Below are 18,124 nucleotides of genomic sequence, written 5' to 3'. Positions count from 1 at the left end.
TACAAATTTTTATATTCTTGCAATCTTTGCAAATTAGGATTCCTCTAAATCAAAAGTTGTGCCTAGATGAGTCATCGTCATTGAGGAGGGGCAGGTGAATAAAAGTATCCCCTATTTGAGTTCCAACCATGTTATTTTTTCCACCTTGTCAGACATATCAATCTTTCTAGGTTTTTTTATACTACATCCTTGAAAAACTCTCAAAATTCTCCTTCACTAACTAGATTACCTTCTTCTCTAGCCACCTCCTTGCACTCCTACACTTCTTGGAGCATGAAAATTCTACAAAATAGTCTATATTTAAAAGAATAAATGACTATAAAGCCCATGACACATGACTATAACTAAAACTACCTAACCCAAAATAACTTAGTTGCTCGTTTTATAATATGTATATGTTATTTTCATGAACATTCCAAACCACATACAATGAAACATTATTAGAAAGGTATTGATATAATGAAACATTATCAGATTAGATAAGATAAGATAATGATATTAATGTCTCACAAAAGACCAACAAAGTGTCTAAGGTACTGGAAGATGCAATCAGGCAGAAAAGCAATCTAGCGTGAGCACCAAACAGTGTTCGAAAAAGGACGAGCAACAAAACAAAACAAAGTGAGGAAAAGAGAATGAACAGACAAGAGAAGGAATAGATAATCTTTCTTGGTACAAAGAAATCCATCACTGAGGGATAGATTGAAGGAGACCATGGGCCCGAGCCCAAATCCGAGTAACACTGGGAGTAGAATGTCACTGCTTGATGAATCTGTGGCATGATCGAACAGATTTGGTGTGTCTCGATGCGGGTGTATCTGGCAGTCGCTTCCTGCCCCTGGAGGGTGAAAAGTGGGGTAAGAAGGCAGTGATGAGTTGATTTGAGGCTTGACTCAAAGGAAACGTGAGTTGTAAAGTGTGGTCACAAAGCTATGAAGTCTCACAGAGGTAGAGGGCTCAACAACGGTGGTCAGGGTAGCTAAAGAAGGCCGACAGAGATCTGTAGTTTCTAAAGAGGCAATGAAACCTGCCTCTAATCTCACAATAGATGGGACACTAAAGATGAAATGGATCTCAATCTCCATCTCAAATAGAGTACAAAGATGACATATTTGATCATCTCTGACCAAGTGGTGATTGGTCTAGCAACGCAACTTGTGTGAACCCACTCTGAAGGACCCTAGGGAGATACGAAGAGTGTGGCTCTAGCGTCAACTCAAATAGAAAGGGCGCGCAATAATCCCCTCATGGATCTCAAGAAAATGCTCCAAATAGGTCATCTGTGGGGGCAGACCCGCGTGTGGGTTAACCTAGGTCGTGGTGGTGTATTGTCTATAAATGTGGAGTTTGACATGCCCATTCAACTGACCCTATGAGGGGAGCAAATGAGCAGAAGCATCCAGTGAAAAATGGTAAGGAGGGAGACGATCAATATCAATCCCTATCAAGCTAAGTAAGGTGGTGGCCTAAGCATACCAACCACGAGCTCTAGGTCTCAAATTGGAGCTGGCAATATTAACGAAGGAGAAGTAGGCGAGGTAGGTATCTATGGTGGCCGTCTGCGGAGTCAGCAAAGCCCCTAAGGCGGTGGATAAACTAGATCAAGTTGAAGATAGCACTAAGTTTGAAGGGATGAGCCCTGAACTTAGCCAAGATAATATTGTGTGTGGTGTACTAGTGACATCTGATGAGCCAATGGAGGAGAGTGGTCTGGACCCACTCAATTGATGCCCAGTTAGAGTCCAAAAGCGAAGATCCCCAAACCACTGAGCCATAAAGAATTGTCGGCCTGACCAGAGAGTCCAAAAGTGACTCGATCTTCTAAAAGTTATTTGAAAGCATTGTCTCTCCAATAGGGCAAGGGGGCCCATCCCCTTGGCAACCCTAGGCAGGCAAGTTGGCCTCATGCTAAACCTAAGGCCAAAGAACTTAACCCCAACGTAAGTGTATAACAAGACAATCTTAATCTCCTCTTCTTGATAGGTAAAAAGAAGATGAGAGTTCTTCAAGCAATTGAAGACCATGACTCGAGTCTTACCCAAGTTCACAACGAGCTGGCAACGGACACAGAAAGAGGCTAATCCATCGATAAGTCTCTAGAGTCCCTTGGGAGAGGAGGCAAGGAGAACCACATCATTGGCAAAGAGAATAATGGAGATAAGAACCTAGTGTAAGTAGCAACCATCTCTGGGGAGAAAGGTCTCCATGAGGAAGGTCTCGAGCTCATCAATGTATATACCAAATAAAGTGGGAGAGAGGGCAACCCTGCTTCACCCCAATGGTACTATGAATCGGATCAGAGAAACCCTTGAGAGTCCAAAATCTACCCACCACTGTCTCATATAATCTCATGATCATTGTCAAAAGAATGTTTGAAATACCAATGTCTTTGAGCCTTTGGAAAAGGTCTCCACAAAGAACAAAGTTGAAGGCCTTTCGAAAGTCTATGAAACAACAATAGATGTTCACAGCACGATGTCGAGCCTCCTCAATGATAGCCACAACATCAAGATGTGATCCATAGTCTGATAGTTGGTACGAAACCCAGCATGTCCTCTAACATGGTGCCGCCCCCTGTCAAGGTATCCGGACAAGATAATATTCAAGACTATGGCATATAGCTTGGCAAAGGTATGCCCAATCATGATGGTCTTGCAATTGTCAGAGTCCAAAACTATCCTAGACTTATAGACGGAATAAATCACATGTCTCAACCAAGAGTCGAGAAACCAAGTGCAAACCACTTTGTTGAAGAGTGTCAAAAGATAAGAACAAAGGAATAGAGTATCGAGCTTGAAGAACTCTGCCTGAAAACCTTCCTCATCAACAACCCTATTGCATCTCATGAGTCTAATGGCCTCACCAACAATGGAGGAGGTGAAAAGATGGCAGTGTGGTGGCGGGGGGGGGGGGGGGGGGCGCGGGAATGGGCAACTGGCCAGGGATATCAGAGGGTGGAGGTATGGGAAACCAACGAATGCCACTCGAGGGCAGAAGGCGGGGGAACAAGGTACACTAGAAGGTTTTTGAGTCATGAGCGAGAGTGTCACAAAAAGATCTACACTGCAAGGCCACAAAAACACACTTCTTGAAGCAAAGAAAGTGGTGGTAAGAGGAACGCAACTGAGTGTATGAGGAGGAGTGTGTCATGAAGGAAGCGCAGGGAGCAATTGAAAGATTTGCGGTCCTCATTAAACCACTGATCCATGGGGCAAGATTTTTGGCTAGTGGCGCTATGGTGGGAGGAAGTGCGATGGGGGATGGAGAGGGTAGATTCCCATAAAGCAGAGGCAATGAGGTTGAAAAGAGGAGTATGGGAGATAACTGAGAAGTGGTCGAAGGGAGGGAGAAGTCATTTGAGGTGGATGGTGAAGAGGTAGCAATCGCAATCCAAGAAGCGGAAAGTGGTATGAGGGCCTGAGGATAAAGATTGGGGGTGTAGAGGCGGGGAGCGAAGCGGACCAGGAGATTGAGGAGATCAATATTACAACTTCTTTAACTGATGAAAGATTTCCCTTACACCAATGAATGTTCCTATAGTGCCTCTACAATCATGATACAAATTTTAATATTCTTGCAATCTTTGTAAACTAGGATTCCTCTAAATCAACAGTTGTGCCCAAATGAGTCACCGTCATTGAGGAGGGGCAGGTCAATAAAAGTATCCCCTATTTGAGTTCCAACCACGTTAATTTTTCCACCTTGTCAGACGTATCAATCTTTCTAGGTTTTTTTATACTACATCCTTGAAAAACTCTCAACATTCCCCTTCACTAACTAGATTACCTTCTTCTCTAGCCACCTCCTTGCACTCCTACACTTCTTGGCACATTTTCACTAGAATACATTCATATCAACCAAACACTAATTAGCTAAACTAGAAGTGTAACTAAGAAGAGCATGGAAATTCTACAAAAGGTCTATATTTAAAAGAATAAATGACTATAAATCTCATGACATATGACTATAACTAAAACTACCTAACCCAAAATAACTCAGTTGCCCCTTTATAAATAATATTTATATATTATTTTCATGAGCATTCCAAATCACATACAATGAAACATTATTAGAAAGGAATTCATATAATGAAACATTATTAGAAAGGAATTCATATAATGAAACATTATCAGATAAGATAAGATAATGATATTAATGTCCGACAAAAGACCAACAAAGGGTCTAAGGGACTGGAAAATACAATAGGGCAAAAAAGCAATCCAACAAAAGCACCAAACGGTGTCCAAAAAAGGACGAGCAATAAAACAAAACAAAGTGAGGAAAAAAGAATGAACACACGAGAGAAGGAATAGATATCCTTTCTCAGTACAAAGAAATCCATCACTGAGGGATAAGATCCAGGGAGACTAGGAGCCTGCACCGAATCCGAGTAGCACTAGGAGTAGAATGTCGTTGCCTGATGAATTTGTGGCCTGATCGAACAGATATGGTGTGTCCCGATGCAAGTGTATCTGGCAGTTGCTTCCTACCCCTGTAGGGTGACAAGGGGGGTAAGAAGGCGGTGATGAGCTAATCTGAGGCTTGACTCTAAGGAAATGTGAGTTGTAAAGTATGGTCACAGAGCTACGAAGTCTCACAAGGGTAGAGGGCTAAACACCACTAGACAAGGTAGCTAAAGAAGGCCGACAAAGATCTACAGTCTCTAAATAGGTAGTGAAACCTGCCTCTAATCTCATAGTAGATGGGACATCTAAAGATGAAAAGAATCTCAACCTTCGTCTCAGATAGAGTACAAAGGTTGCATATTCGATCATCTCTGACCCAGTGGTGATTGGTCTAGCAACACAGCCTGTGTGAACCCACTCGAAAGGACCCCAAGTAGATACGAAGGGTGTTGCTCTAGCATCGGCTCAAGTAGAAAGGGCGCATAATAATCCCCTCATGGATCTCAAGAAAATGTTACAAGTATAAGGCCATCCACGAGAGCAAACCCCTGTATGGGTTAACCCAGGTCGTGAAGGTGTGTTGTCTGTAAATGTCGAGTCTAACATGCCCATTCAACTGACCCTATGAGGGAAGCAGATAAGCAGGAGCATCCAGTGAGAAATGGTAAGGAGGGAGACCATCAATATCAATCCCTATCAAGCTAAGTAAGGCGATGGCCTAAGCATACCAGCCACGAGCTCTGGGTCTCAAATCATAGCTAGTGATATCAATGGAGGAGCAGTAGGCAAGGCAGGAGTACCAATGGTAGTCGTCCACGAAGTCAACAAAGCCCCTGAGGCAGTGGATAAACCAGATCAAGTCGAAGATAGCACTAAGTTTGAAGGGATGGACCCTGAACTTAGCCAAGATAATATTGTGCGGGGTGTACCAGTGACATCTAATGATTCGACAGAGGAGAGTGGTCTGAAGTTGCTCGATTAATGCCCAGCCAAAGTCCAGAAGCGAAGGTCCCCAAACTACTGAGCCATAAAGAATTGTTGGCCTGACTAGAGAGTCCAAAAGTGACTCGGTGTTCTGAAAGTGATATGGAAAGCATTGTCTCTCCAATAGGGCAAAGAAGCCCATCCCCTTGGCAACCCTAGGCAGGCAAGTTAGCCTCATGTTGAACCTAAGGCCAGAGAACTTAACCCCAAGGTAAGTGTATGACAAGATAATCTCAATCTCCTGATCCTGATAAGTAACATGAAGATGAGAGTTCTTTAAGCAATTGAAGACCATGACCCGAGTCTTACCCAAGTTCACAACGAGCTGGCAACGAACACAAAAAGAGGCTAATCCATCAATAAGTCTCTAGAATCCCTTGGGAGAGGAGGCAAGGAGAACCATCATTGGCAAAGAGAAGGATGAAGATAAGAACCTAGTGTAAGTAGCAACCATCTCTGGGGAGAAAGGTCTCCATGAGGAAGGCCTCAAGCTCATCAATGTATATACCAAATAAAGTGGGGGAGAGAGGGCAGCCCAGCTTCACCCCAATGGTATTGTGAATCGACTCAGAGAAACCCTCAGGAGTCCAAAATCTACCCACCACTGTCTCATATAATCTCATGAATGTTGTCAAAAGAATGTCTAAAATACCAATGTCTCTGAGCCTTTGGAAAAGGGCTCCACAAAGAACAAAGTTGAAGGTCTTACGAAAGTCTATGAAACAGCAATAGACTTTCGCAGCACGATGTCGAGCCTCCTCAATGATAGCCCGCAACGTCAAGATGTGATCCATAGTCTAATAGTCGGTACAAAACCCAACATGTCCTCTAACATGGTACTGCCCCCTGTCAAGGTATCCGGACAAACGACTGTGTCATATAGCTTGGCAAAGGTATGCCCAATCATGATGGTCTTGTAGTTGTCAGAGTCCAAAACCATCCTAGACTTATAGACAAGATAAATCACGTGTCTTGACTAGTAGTCAAGAAATCTAGTGCAAACCACTTTGTTGAAGAGTGTCAGAAGATAAGAGCAAAGAATCAGAGTATCGAACTTGAAGAGCTTTGCCTGAAAACCCTCCTCATCAACGACCCTGTTGCATCTCATGAGTCTAATGGCCTCACCAACAGAGTGAATGGGGGGCGGGGGGGGTGTGCGTAGGGTGAATGGGCAGCTGGCCAGGGATATCATAGAGGGTGGAGGTATGGGAAACCAACAAGTGCCAATCAAGGGCAGAAGGCAGGGGAACAAGGTACACCAAAAGGTTTTTGGGTCATAAGCGAGAGTGTCACAAAGAGATCTGCACTGCAAGGCCACAAAAACACACTTCTTGAAGCAAAGAAAGCAGTGGTAAGAGGAACGCAACAGAGTGTATGAGGAGGAGTGTGTTGTGAAGGAAGCGCAGCAAGCAGTGGAAAGATTTGCAGTCCTCACTAAACCACTGATTCATGGGGCAAGATTTCTAGCTAGTAGGGCTATGGTGGGAGGAAGTGCAATGGGGGATGGAGAGGGCAAATTCCCATAAAGCAGAGGCAGTGAGGTCAAAAAGAGTAGTATGGGAGATAACTGACAAGTGGTCAAAGGGAGGGAGAAGTCATCTGAGGTGGATGGTGAAGAGGTAGTAGTCGCAATCCAAGAAGTGGAAAGTGATATGAGGGCATGCGGATAAGGATTTGGGGTGTAGGGGCGGGGGGCGAAGCAAACCAGGAGATTGAGGACGAAGTGATCGGCTAAAGGGAGGCGGGTGATAGTGAAGTTGTTGATTGAGGGGGCCAAGTAAGCTGGCATGAGAGCGTAGTCAACCACACTCGCACCCCCACAATGAGGCCAAAAGGTGAAGAACTCAAAGTCTGGAAGGCAGGAGAGGCCGTTCAAGATTAGTAAATTGGTTGACTAATAAAGCTGGAGGAGATGGTAGCCATAGCATGAAAGAGGCCCAAGCAAGTCCTAAGAGTGTCTTTGAAGACCAATGGTGGTTGGATCAGTCATGGAGACAGGTCTGAAGATGTCTAGTTAGTGCATTGAATTCTCCCAAGATGAGGATGTCACTGAGGCCCAAAAACTTGGTGATATATTCAAGTAGATCAAAGAAGGGGCCTCCATCAATCGAGTTTTGTATGGCATAAGGAGAGGTGGCCAGAGAGAAATAGCAAACTACAATAAACATGTCTCTAAGACGGTGACTAATATGACCAATATGGCTAATTTGGATCCACATAAACCTAGCAGCAATGTCGAAATGGACCACTATCGTGATGCTAGTAAGGTCATCTCTAATCAAACAAGCAACACCCCTAGAGCCCCGGACACCACCTGACAACTGAACCTCCTCTCTGCAGGTAGATAGCCATTGATAGCCCGAGAACTCAGGGAGAGGGCGGACCGAACTCTCATGAGTCTCCATAACCACCAAAATATCTGCTAAGCCAACCGCATCTGAGAGCAGGTCAAATAATGACCAAAGAGTACCATTACCATTCCAGTCGCTAACATGGAGAGAGTTCTCTCCCATGTGACTGTTGGTGTGACCGCCATTTGGCTAAAGGAGGAGCCTATCTCTATTACCATCCGCCTGGTGGGTGGGGGGATTCCAAACGATAGCACTGAGCTTTCGGATCACTGCCCACTTCCCAGCTTGTCTAGCCTCTACAACTAACCCCCTAGAATGTCTCAACTCTGCCATTTGCGCTCTAGTAAGATCCTCATCCAAAAAGATCTTTGAAGGGAGAGGAAAAAGCTTCATCTTCGATCAAAGAGCTTGTAATCTGTCTAAGAGTGAGAGAAACCACAGACAAAGAGACCCATCTGTTCCCACCCAACAACTATCCAAGGTGATATCTACGATGCCTGCTACTCCATGAGAAAAGATTGCCCAATTGTCAACGGATCAATGGTAAAGCTAGGGAGACCGCGAACCCTGAGGTTAAGTTCCCACTCCTCAGTGAGCTGTCCCTTGACAATCTTTTCCACCCCTACAAGAGAGGTAGAATCGGGAGTCATGCACACTGACGCCTATGACTTGGCCTTCTACTCGGTCTTGGATAGAAGATAGGTGTGTTTAGCTACTAGTTCGCTCTGTTGTTCCCTGAAGCTGTCCAGGTCCCCAAGTTGTTCTATGACCGTGTCAAACTGAGTCTTGATGACAACAGTGTCTGAAATGAGATTGGCTGAGTATGTGTCAACCTGGGTTTTTAAAGCAGCAATGGTTTTAGTGAGTGTGAGCACTATGTCGGTGAATTCAAGCTTAAACACCTGATCGATTAATTTTTGAGAGAGGTTGGATAGAGAGACAATTGTATCTTTTAGTGCTATATTATCCTTCTCCACTTTTGCTCAACAGTCAACAATCTGTTGAAATGCGACTGGATCTAGTGGGGGATTCATTTCGTCAAACAATTGATGAGCAAACCCCAGCTACCCGTGTGTTCACAAAATTCCTTCACCTGATGCTTGAGACGCTGTCAAAAACCAGATGTTGCAATGCCCCTTCCAATCGTAATCTCAGAGAATTGTCTGGTCAGTGACGCAGCAACTGCTGTGGACAGTTGCCCCAAGCCACCTCAACCCACAGCACTCCTCATTCTGTCAAACATTTGACGAGCGAACCCCAAAACAACAATTCTGAAGGAACTGTCATGTGAGCAGCATTCTGCAATGCAGAGCTAATGGCAAGGGCAGCAACGGCGGATAGGAAATGGCTAGAGAAAAATGTCTGTTTGAAAGATGTCTATCACAACACCGTCAATCCTCCACTGTAGCAAACCACGGCTCACTGCAACTGCTCATGACAAACAGTTTTCTGCAACAGCTCACAGTTCTCACAGCTCTCATTATTTGTGACAAAATAGCCAACTATAATCAAAATGAATTGATATAAAGGTACTAGAAAGAAACTCATTTGGTTGTAGTTCAGTAAGATGAAAAAATGAATGAAAATGAAAGCAGAACTAAGTAAAGCAAAAATGCAAGCCCTAAAGAAAGTCATATGCATGATGATAATATTCACCAGAATCTTGAAGTGCACTATCTCCTATTCATTGACGTCAGCTCTATGAAACTATCCAAACCAGCTAAGCAAACTAAAGATGTGGAGTATAAATGATTCTCAATTTTTTAATCTGTATTACCTTCAGAAATACCTGGAATACCTGCAAGCTCTTTTACAATCAAATACATTGTATTTAAATCTAAATAGGCTTGATCTTGATGTTTATGATGAACTAGGATTTCTCTAAATATAGCTTTACGATTATCCACAATGTTGTATGGGAAAAAAAAAATATGTGAAAAACTGGATATTTTTGTTCAAATACAAATGTTACTGTGACAATTTAGAAATCAGTCTACAAGAAATGAACTCACTGTAAAGGACATCAGAAAGGCCTCCAAACCTGTCAAAATGCTCAAATGCAGCGTTTTCTTTTACCCACTCAGTGCAATGGAAATTTGAGAATTCAGATTTGGATGAAATCTAGAAGATCAACGTTATAAGGACTCTTCTTAATTTCCATGTAAATATAGCAACCATAGTTGGAAAAGTTGCCAAAGCAAAAAATGCTAGGGCCTGAAAAAATAATTGGAAAACACTGGGCCAGTTTTCAGTAAAACTTGACAAACAACTCCAGAACTTATTGCTTAAATTTAATTAGAAATGCATTTGTTTTTTTCACAAAACGCAACAAGAAGATACATCCAATAAATCAATAAATGAGAACACAAAAGAAATAAACTTAGTCTAGATATACTTAAACACAAAGTGGGTACAAAATCGCATCCTCGTGAGGAATGTTGATGGCTGGAAGCAAAAAAGTAAATAATTTATATAAAACTAAATGTAAATACATTATTACAATTACATCTTCCACTTCCGAGCTCTAGCAAAAATTAAGGGAGAGGTAGAATGAGAGGATCTAGTCCTAGAAGTTTGCACTGCGCACGACTGTGCCTCCTTGCTCAGTATGTTTGACTCAGTATGTGGCTAGTCCTCCATCCTAGATGTAGCTTTGCCTCTAGCTTCTCTTGGCACTAACAATGACTGCTCATTCAACTCAATGTCATCCAATAAGAAACCAAGTTCACCCACTTCGTCCATAGCCTGCCTCTCCAAATCATTGATGTCATCCCCTTTAAAAAAGCAACTCAAATCTGCTTGATATCTGCCTCAGATCTGCTAGAAATCAGGTTGCAAGTGTTTGGAAGGCTATTTTCTCCCTCTCAACATAATAGAACTGATAAAAAGAGATGAAATTAACTCGGGCTGTTTTTTTTTCTTTTTTTTGCCTTAAGTGCTGTTATACAACAACAACTGAGTTTTTAGCAAACACTCAGCAAGTACTTGGCGAGTTTTTGCCAAAAATTCAGTGAGTTTTAGTGCCAGTAGAAGTCATAAAAACTCGGCCAATTTTTGCAACTCGGCAAGTACTCTGCCAATAGTACATCCATATATAGTAAACACAAGAGATAACCCCGGTATAAGTGGTTATTTAACCTCATATCATAGAGGTGAATAATGTTACTGGGGAGGTGATGTATCTTGTAAAGATATCCTCTGCAAATAAGCCTTCAGAAGAGAGGGACGAGCTCCTTTAGATCAAGCAGATTCTTTGTGAGAAGCCTCCTCCCCAGCATATATGGAGGAACCAAAAGTTGCAGCCCTATAGAGGCTAGCAAACCTTAAAGATACATTCAAGAATTAAATTAAAATACTTAGAAAAAAATCTTTGATTTTAGCCTGGCGTCCTTTGCCCAACCTTTGGTGCTGAGCGTGCTTGAAACATAAAGCTTGACCTTCAAAATTGCAACTTCTCTGTTTCAATTGTGCTGTGAAAGAACTTTTTTCTAGCCGTGAAAAGAGATGCAAGGAATGGATCAAGAAAACAGGATTGAAGACCATACCAGAAAAGACCCTATTTCAGATATTCTGGATGTAAGATATGTACCATGAAGAACACAATCTCTATTCCTCCACGAGAATTAAATTAGATTCACAAATAGTGACATAGTATAGTAAGAAATAGAATACTAGAACCGAAGCCCAAAATAAAGAATCCGGCCTCAATACTAACTAAAGCATTATGTCCCAATGTGAAAAGTTAAAACTACATAGCTTTAATTGCATTAGGTATACTTCCTCTTGCTACAGAAAATGTATCTAATTACCAACAGAACAATCTGGTAACAATACGATTATAACTGTGACATCCAATGCCTGCCAAGTGACCAAATCATGTAGTCACTGTATTTCCCATTCCTTGGAACCTAATACTGGGGTCTTATAAGATATATTTGCAATTTTTATCATTCACAAGTATAGTTTTGTGTCCTCCTGATACTGTCTGGATGATTGAGTCTGAAAATACCTAGAATAGATTCCATCATGAGTGAAAAACAATAATTTACATGCTCTGACTAACACAACAATCAGGGAACATGTATAAAAAGCTACCTTAATTGACTCCAAGACATTTCGTGATACCTGCAAAAATATCTAATGAAAAAACATCAATAGAAAGATAGATATCACTAGGAACTCCAAAGATTCCATAACCATTCATATGAGAATAAACACGTGTACCAAACAACGACCATTGCTACATAGATGCAAAACATCACATAGATACCAGATTACAGCTATGAATGCCCAAACCAACATTGTCATAATCTGTTCCTTGATATTAGTGTTGCCTCAACCTTAATCTTTTGTATTGGCATTCAAACCACGGTCTTTCCTGTTTACTTATTAGAAATGGTCTCTTTACTAAACCTTGGATCTGTTTGAATATATATAAGTTAAAGACCGGTTTGATAGTTTCTCCATTTTGATAGGAAAATGTGATAACCTTTAAAAATGCCATCTTAAGGCATATTTAGGCCAAAATTCTGTCTTCCACAAATAATTTTATGAAGGAACAACCTTTTTGTTACAAGCATAGAAGTCCATTTGATCATATGGGAGCATCAAATCTGCAATGGCAATTAATAACTGATAGATCAAGACTGTATCTATGTTCTTCAAAAGACTGCTGTCATTTCCCTGTCTTTCTGAACCTTAGGATTTGAAGAAAATGAGCAGGCCAGCAAACAGCATTTCGGCCATTAATTCAATCAGGTGCACAGAAAAAGTAAAGGAATGAAGACACATGCAACGAATTCACAGAAGGAAGCTTGAAAATTTCATGCGAGTAAAGCAACAGTATGGATAACGTATAGCGCCATCTTAGAAACAAACACTTCCATTAATTTGTTGCAAATCAATCTATGCTCAATATAGATCTAGACTTTAAAATATCTAAAAATGGGTAAAATACTCATTTAAAAAAAACAATCTCAAGTTGGGTTTTCAATATGAATGCAATTCTAAAATAACCAGCTAGATAAAAACCCTCTCGTTTAGAAGCTGTATATATTAGGAATACAGTTTTGCTCCCCTAGCTCCACGATTGCTATTGTTTGCAGATTGTCATTGGGAAGATCCCATTAGAATAAGGAGATCAGAAGAAGTCATACGTTTCTACACATTGCCTGGTTGAGCATAGCAATTTTTTTTTTAAAATTAATGCTTATGCCTATGGACATTTTGGGAGGAAAGCTAGAATGCGTCATAAGAATGCATCCCTTCAATTACACATACAAGTGACTACCCACAATTCTATGCTTACCAATAGACACTGTTGTTGCAATCAACACCATGCCCAATGAAGGAGAACAAGCCCCTTTATCAGGTATGACAAATTAAAACTATGGCTTTTAAACATTTAGAGGCATGAGGTGTCTTGTTCTGCAACCAGTCCGTATGCCATGATAAAGATCTTCTCCATAACTGAAATTTGAAATTGGGCAACCTAAAGAACAGGGATTGGCATTACCAACCCGAGCAAAATCAGAAGAGTCCATGATAAACAGTAGTTTAAGTACAAAGATCTCGAGATTTGAACTTACATTCTAGCATCATGCTGACCAATGATCGGGCTACCAAATCGCATTCCATTACACAGTAAAGCAACAGATTACCACAGTGATTAAGGTGGAAAGAGCGCTTTAAAAAGCTCTCATTTGCTGCTCTCGCAAGCAATCAAGTTTGGTATAGCTCATAAACACAGCATTTTATGAAATTCTTCCTAAGGTCACGGAAACAAGGAGCAACGTGGACATGTGAAAAGGGTATACCTAAAGTACCAAAAAATTATCAGAAATTTACATAATTAAGAAAACGGCATGGAAAAGGATATTTAACCTAGAGAGTATCCTTGCAACAAACAATACAGGAAAACCTGAAAATGTATGCTTTGACTGATTTTGCAAATAATCGAGATCAATATAACTGATAAACACACCTTTTTAACATTAGGACAAACGAGACAAAGCTTGATTGATCTCGTGAGACTCGGGATCAATTGCAGCGGCAGCTCGAAATGCTTGGCGGGCCTCATCCCTCAGCCCCTTCATCTCATAACACCTCCCCAACAAGCAATGGGTTTTGACATTACCCGCATTTATAGCCAGAGACGCCTGCAGATCAGCTAAAGCTGTGTCCAAGCGCCTCTTACTCTTCATACCCACGGCAATCTCTGCACGTTTCTGCAAAGCCTCTGCCATTTCGAATGGGGATAAGCTCTTGGCGAGAGGGGGCCACAGAGCTGTGTTAAGAGATCTGAGGGCAGCGACCATGTGACCCTGGCGCTCCAATGCTATGGCCTTGAGCAGATGGCTGGCTGCGTCCTTGGGATCCAATGCGATGGCCTTATCTGCCTCCAGTGCTGCTTCTTTGGATTTGGCTCGATTGAGGAATTGAGCTCCTTGCTCAAAATGCCTCCTGCCTTGCACCCTTGTCCTCTCTCTCTTCCTGCTCGATCTCAGCATTCCTGTTCTCAGCCCGTGGGACGCCCCCATTAAACCAATTGCTAAAACAATAAGCAATACTGCCGCTGCTAACTCCATTGTATCGCAACATTAATGCCTGTGATTAGCTTAGACGAATTAGGGGCAATCGAGAACCTGTGCTGAAAATTTACCTTTAATGTCCGAAGACTGTAGCAGAGGAGAGTGGTGAAATGAAATGAAATGGAAGATTTTTTTAGCGACGTCCGTCCACGTGACCAACGATTAAAGGGCCAAAAGAAGACTCATTAATCACTTTCTTGAGATTTCTCCAAATTAATTTTTTTTTGTTGTAGATTTCTGTAAGATGGCTCTCTTGTGAAGTGTCATAAAATGTCCTTGTATTGGTTGCGAAAATCTTCATATGTTGTACAATCTTTAGCATAATGTCATTTTGTTTCCACCACTCCATCGTTGCAAAACCTACAAATTATGTCCACCCACTCTTCTTTAGGGACCTTCCATCTATCAGTTTCACACGTCAAATGGTGTGATCTAGACCTCAATAGGGCAATTAAAATTTTTGCATTTCTCTTAATGTTAGCTCCCAAGTATTCATTGTCGCCATGTTCACAACTGGGGTTAAATTATTTGACATAGTAAGTATTTTTCCTCCCTATCAGGTTTGTCCATATGGCAAGCCTGATTTTTATTATCACCCATTTTTTTATTTCTAAGTTGGTTCCCAAGCACTCTTGGTAGTCAATGTTCCATTTGTTGAACAATTTGTTGTTTTGTTTCTTCCATGTCTTCTTTCAATGGTCTAGCTCCTCGTCAACCACGATTCTAGGCCAACAATGTATATCCATTTTATCCACTTTTTTTAGATAGCTCAGCAGTCGAATAATTGTCGATGCATCCATAGGGAACATACCTGCCTCTGCCAAAACAATCTCGTAGAGAACTGTTGACTTGACTATAAGGTTAGTGGTAATGAAATATTTGTGTATTATTGATAGTTGTCATCATTTGTGGTTAGATTCTTTGCTCCCCTGTACCTCACTTCCATAAAGAACAACCGTAATCACCATCAACCTAAAGAGGGTTTTCTAGTCTTCCAATCTCATAATTCCACTTTCCTACACCTATTCTCAAGAAGGTAAGAAACCTTCCAACCCCCCTATATTTTTTTTGATGTGCATGTCTCCCAACCTATCCTATAATGGAAGTCAATCTCCAAATACTTGAATTCTTCCACAGTTTCTAAATCTTTGTCCTTGAATATGAAAGTAAGTTGTTGTTTTCTTTTCTTCAAGGAAAAGACCATGATCTTAGTCTTAGAGGTGTTGACTTCCATCCCGACCTTCGTGCAAAATGTTTCTAAATTACTCAAATATTCTCTTAGCTCATGGGTAGCTTTAGCAATGAGGATAAGGTCATTGGCATATAGAAGCAACCTAATCACATAATCAGCTAGCTAGATTCCTTATCCATTGGCTTTGTTTAGCCATTCCTCTAGCTTATCAATATAGAGTTATATTGAGTTTTTGGATTAGATTGTGTAAGTATAACTATCATGGATTATGGAAATTTGATCACATTAATATCAATATAGAGGCCAAACAAGGTAGGGGACAACAGACAACTCTGCTTGACCCCCACATTGCTCCCAAAGCACTCTGATATGCCCTCTTTGGTTCCAATTTTGTTTTAACCTATTCATAAAGCTTATAAACAGCAGCCCTATACTCTATTGGAACTTCTAATTCTTCCATTCTATTCCATAGTTTATCCTTGGGTACAGTATTGAAAGCTTTCTTAAAGTCAACAAAGCAACAAAAAGCATCCTCTCCATGTTTCTCCCACACTCTCTCAATGAGATATCTTAAAGTAATGCAATGATCAATGGTGGAGTGTTTTGGTATAAAACCCGCTTGCCCTTTTGCTTTTTTTTTCCTCTTTTTTTGCTTAATCATTGATTCTACATTCTAACATATTCCTGTAGAGCTTGTCCAAAAGAGGATTTTCCATGATGGTGTAGTAATTGGAGGGTTTGTTGATGTCCCCACTCTTATGAAGATGGATAACTATGTTAGTGGTCCAATCAGTGGGAAAGCAGCCTTGTGTGGTTTTGTTAAAAATGCTCTTGATGTGAGGAGCCAACAAATTTGGCCCACACTTTAGAAATTTGGCTTGCAACCCATCAATAACTTGCACTTTGTTGCTAGCTAACCTCCTTATCCCTAGGTTAATGTCTTCAACAAAGAATAATTCAACCAAGCTGCTAATTATAGGAAGTGAAGCTTCACCCTCTGATCTCTCATATAATAGTTTTGCATATTCCATCTATTGAGAATTTGTAATTTTGTTTTCAACATGTTTTCTAACCTATTGTAGCTCCCTCCCAAAACCCTTAGGATTATGTTTTCCTAACATGATTAACTCCTTCCTTTGGTTAATCACATATTCATTATTTTTTGGATTTGATTAGTTGTTTGTGAATTGTCTTATGATTTATTTGTTTTCTTTTCTCCCTTTAAGGTCTCTTTTTGTAGCCTTGCATTCTTCACCATACCATGGATTAGCCATAAAAGTGCTTGAGATGTTCTTCTTTGTTTTTGTTCTCTTACAACACTTTAAGACTCTTCAAATTAAGGGGATCATTGAACTATTGTTGATGTGCTCTTTCTTATCATTATATTCATTGGGATTCATGTTATCATGGATAAATTGGATCTATTGTTCAAGGGTAGTGCAAAATACCTCTTTATTCTCCTTGTTTATAAGAATTTTTCCCTCTTTATGACCTGTCATGTTGTCACCGTGGTTCTGATCTCTTTTCAACATTTTAACTCTCATATTGTATTTAATAAAGAGAGGCAAATGGTCTAAATTTAGTTCCATAAGACAACATTCAATCTTGAAATCTAATACCTTCATGATAGATGAGTGAGAACACATCATATAGTCCACTATGCTTTGTCCATTTTACATTTTACAAGTTATTTTGTTTGATTTTGGCCACATCTTCATGTCATTGCAAATAACTAGTTCATAAAGGCTACATGGCCCCAATAGTTCAGCCCCAAAGTGAGACACACCGCCTTTCTCATCATATGAGGTCCTTTTGGTGGTATTATCTTCATCCTCTTTTAGACACAAAGGATTGTTGTCCTCAATTAATTCATTACCCAATTGAATAGACTGGTTACTCATTACTCGCAGTCTTAGCATTAAAATCTCTTATAAGTATTGTGTTTCTGGTAGAACTAAAAGAAATAATATATTTTTTTAGGGTTGCAAATGGGTCTTCATTGTTTAAATTTCCCCTTTTGTAGAACTTAGAGCTTTTAGGTGTGAAATAACATGATGCTAGCCATGTAATCTCCTCTTCATCTTCAATCTTTAGCCATATACTTGTTTATTTGAGTACTCTTTCTCAAATTTTATGTTTTTGTTCCACATATCTTTATCAAAATGGTAATCCCTTCATGGCCTTTACCTATCTTCGTTTCTTCATTCCACACAAAAAATTTATTATACCCTTTGAATTCTGGAATCCTAGACATCATTTATGTTCATGTGTCTTTATGAGGCAAATAATGTCTTCTCATTCGGCTATGGGCCCCAACTCTAGTCCTCTTCTCAATGGTTAACCTCTAAAATTCCAAATCACCATGTTTAGATACTCTTGTAAGTACTTAGCACAAGTCTAATAGTTCTACATCAATCTTAACAACATATTTATGTTATACTAGATATTGCAATTAAATAATCTACATGTATATTACTATTTGCATCTTGGTGTATAATGATACACTCAAGATATGTTGAAGATAATTAGAAAAATAATTATTTATTTGTAATATATTTTTGTTACACATTTGATAGTTAAGAAGGTCATTTAACAAATGAA

The 18,124-nt window shown here is 40.4% G+C and overlaps 1 protein-coding gene across 10 annotated transcripts; it reads right to left on the bottom strand.

Moving 5' to 3' along the window:
* Positions 1–10,112: 10,112 nt before the first annotated feature.
* LOC149568165 (uncharacterized) lies at positions 10,113–14,523 on the bottom strand. Of its 10 annotated transcripts, none has more exons than XR_016362509.1 (3): positions 13,725–14,523; positions 11,837–12,438; positions 10,113–11,750 (listed from the first exon to the last, which is right to left on the bottom strand). XR_016362509.1 is itself a non-coding variant. In XM_089821174.1 (3 exons), exon 1 carries the CDS (start codon positions 14,326–14,328, stop codon positions 13,735–13,737), a length of 594 nt encoding a protein of 197 aa, XP_089677300.1. In that variant the 5' UTR covers positions 14,329–14,523; the 3' UTR covers positions 10,113–11,750; positions 11,837–11,866; positions 13,725–13,734. The 10 variants fall into 10 exon arrangements, 7 of the variants coding, with proteins under 7 accessions (XP_089677300.1, XP_089677296.1, XP_089677297.1 ...); XR_016362511.1 differs by having other exon boundaries at positions 11,837–11,878; XR_016362507.1 differs by adding an exon at positions 13,330–13,557 and having other exon boundaries at positions 10,113–13,232; positions 13,725–14,522.
* Positions 14,524–18,124: the final 3,601 nt, after the last annotated feature.

Source organism: Cupressus sempervirens, chromosome 3 (assembly GCF_028749045.1).
Source record: "Cupressus sempervirens isolate cs-2001-9-10 chromosome 3, ASM2874904v1, whole genome shotgun sequence".
Taxonomy (NCBI): Eukaryota; Viridiplantae; Streptophyta; class Pinopsida; order Cupressales; family Cupressaceae; genus Cupressus; species Cupressus sempervirens.
Note: the sequence above shows the minus strand (reverse complement) of the source record. Positions and strands in the feature narration are given on the sequence as shown.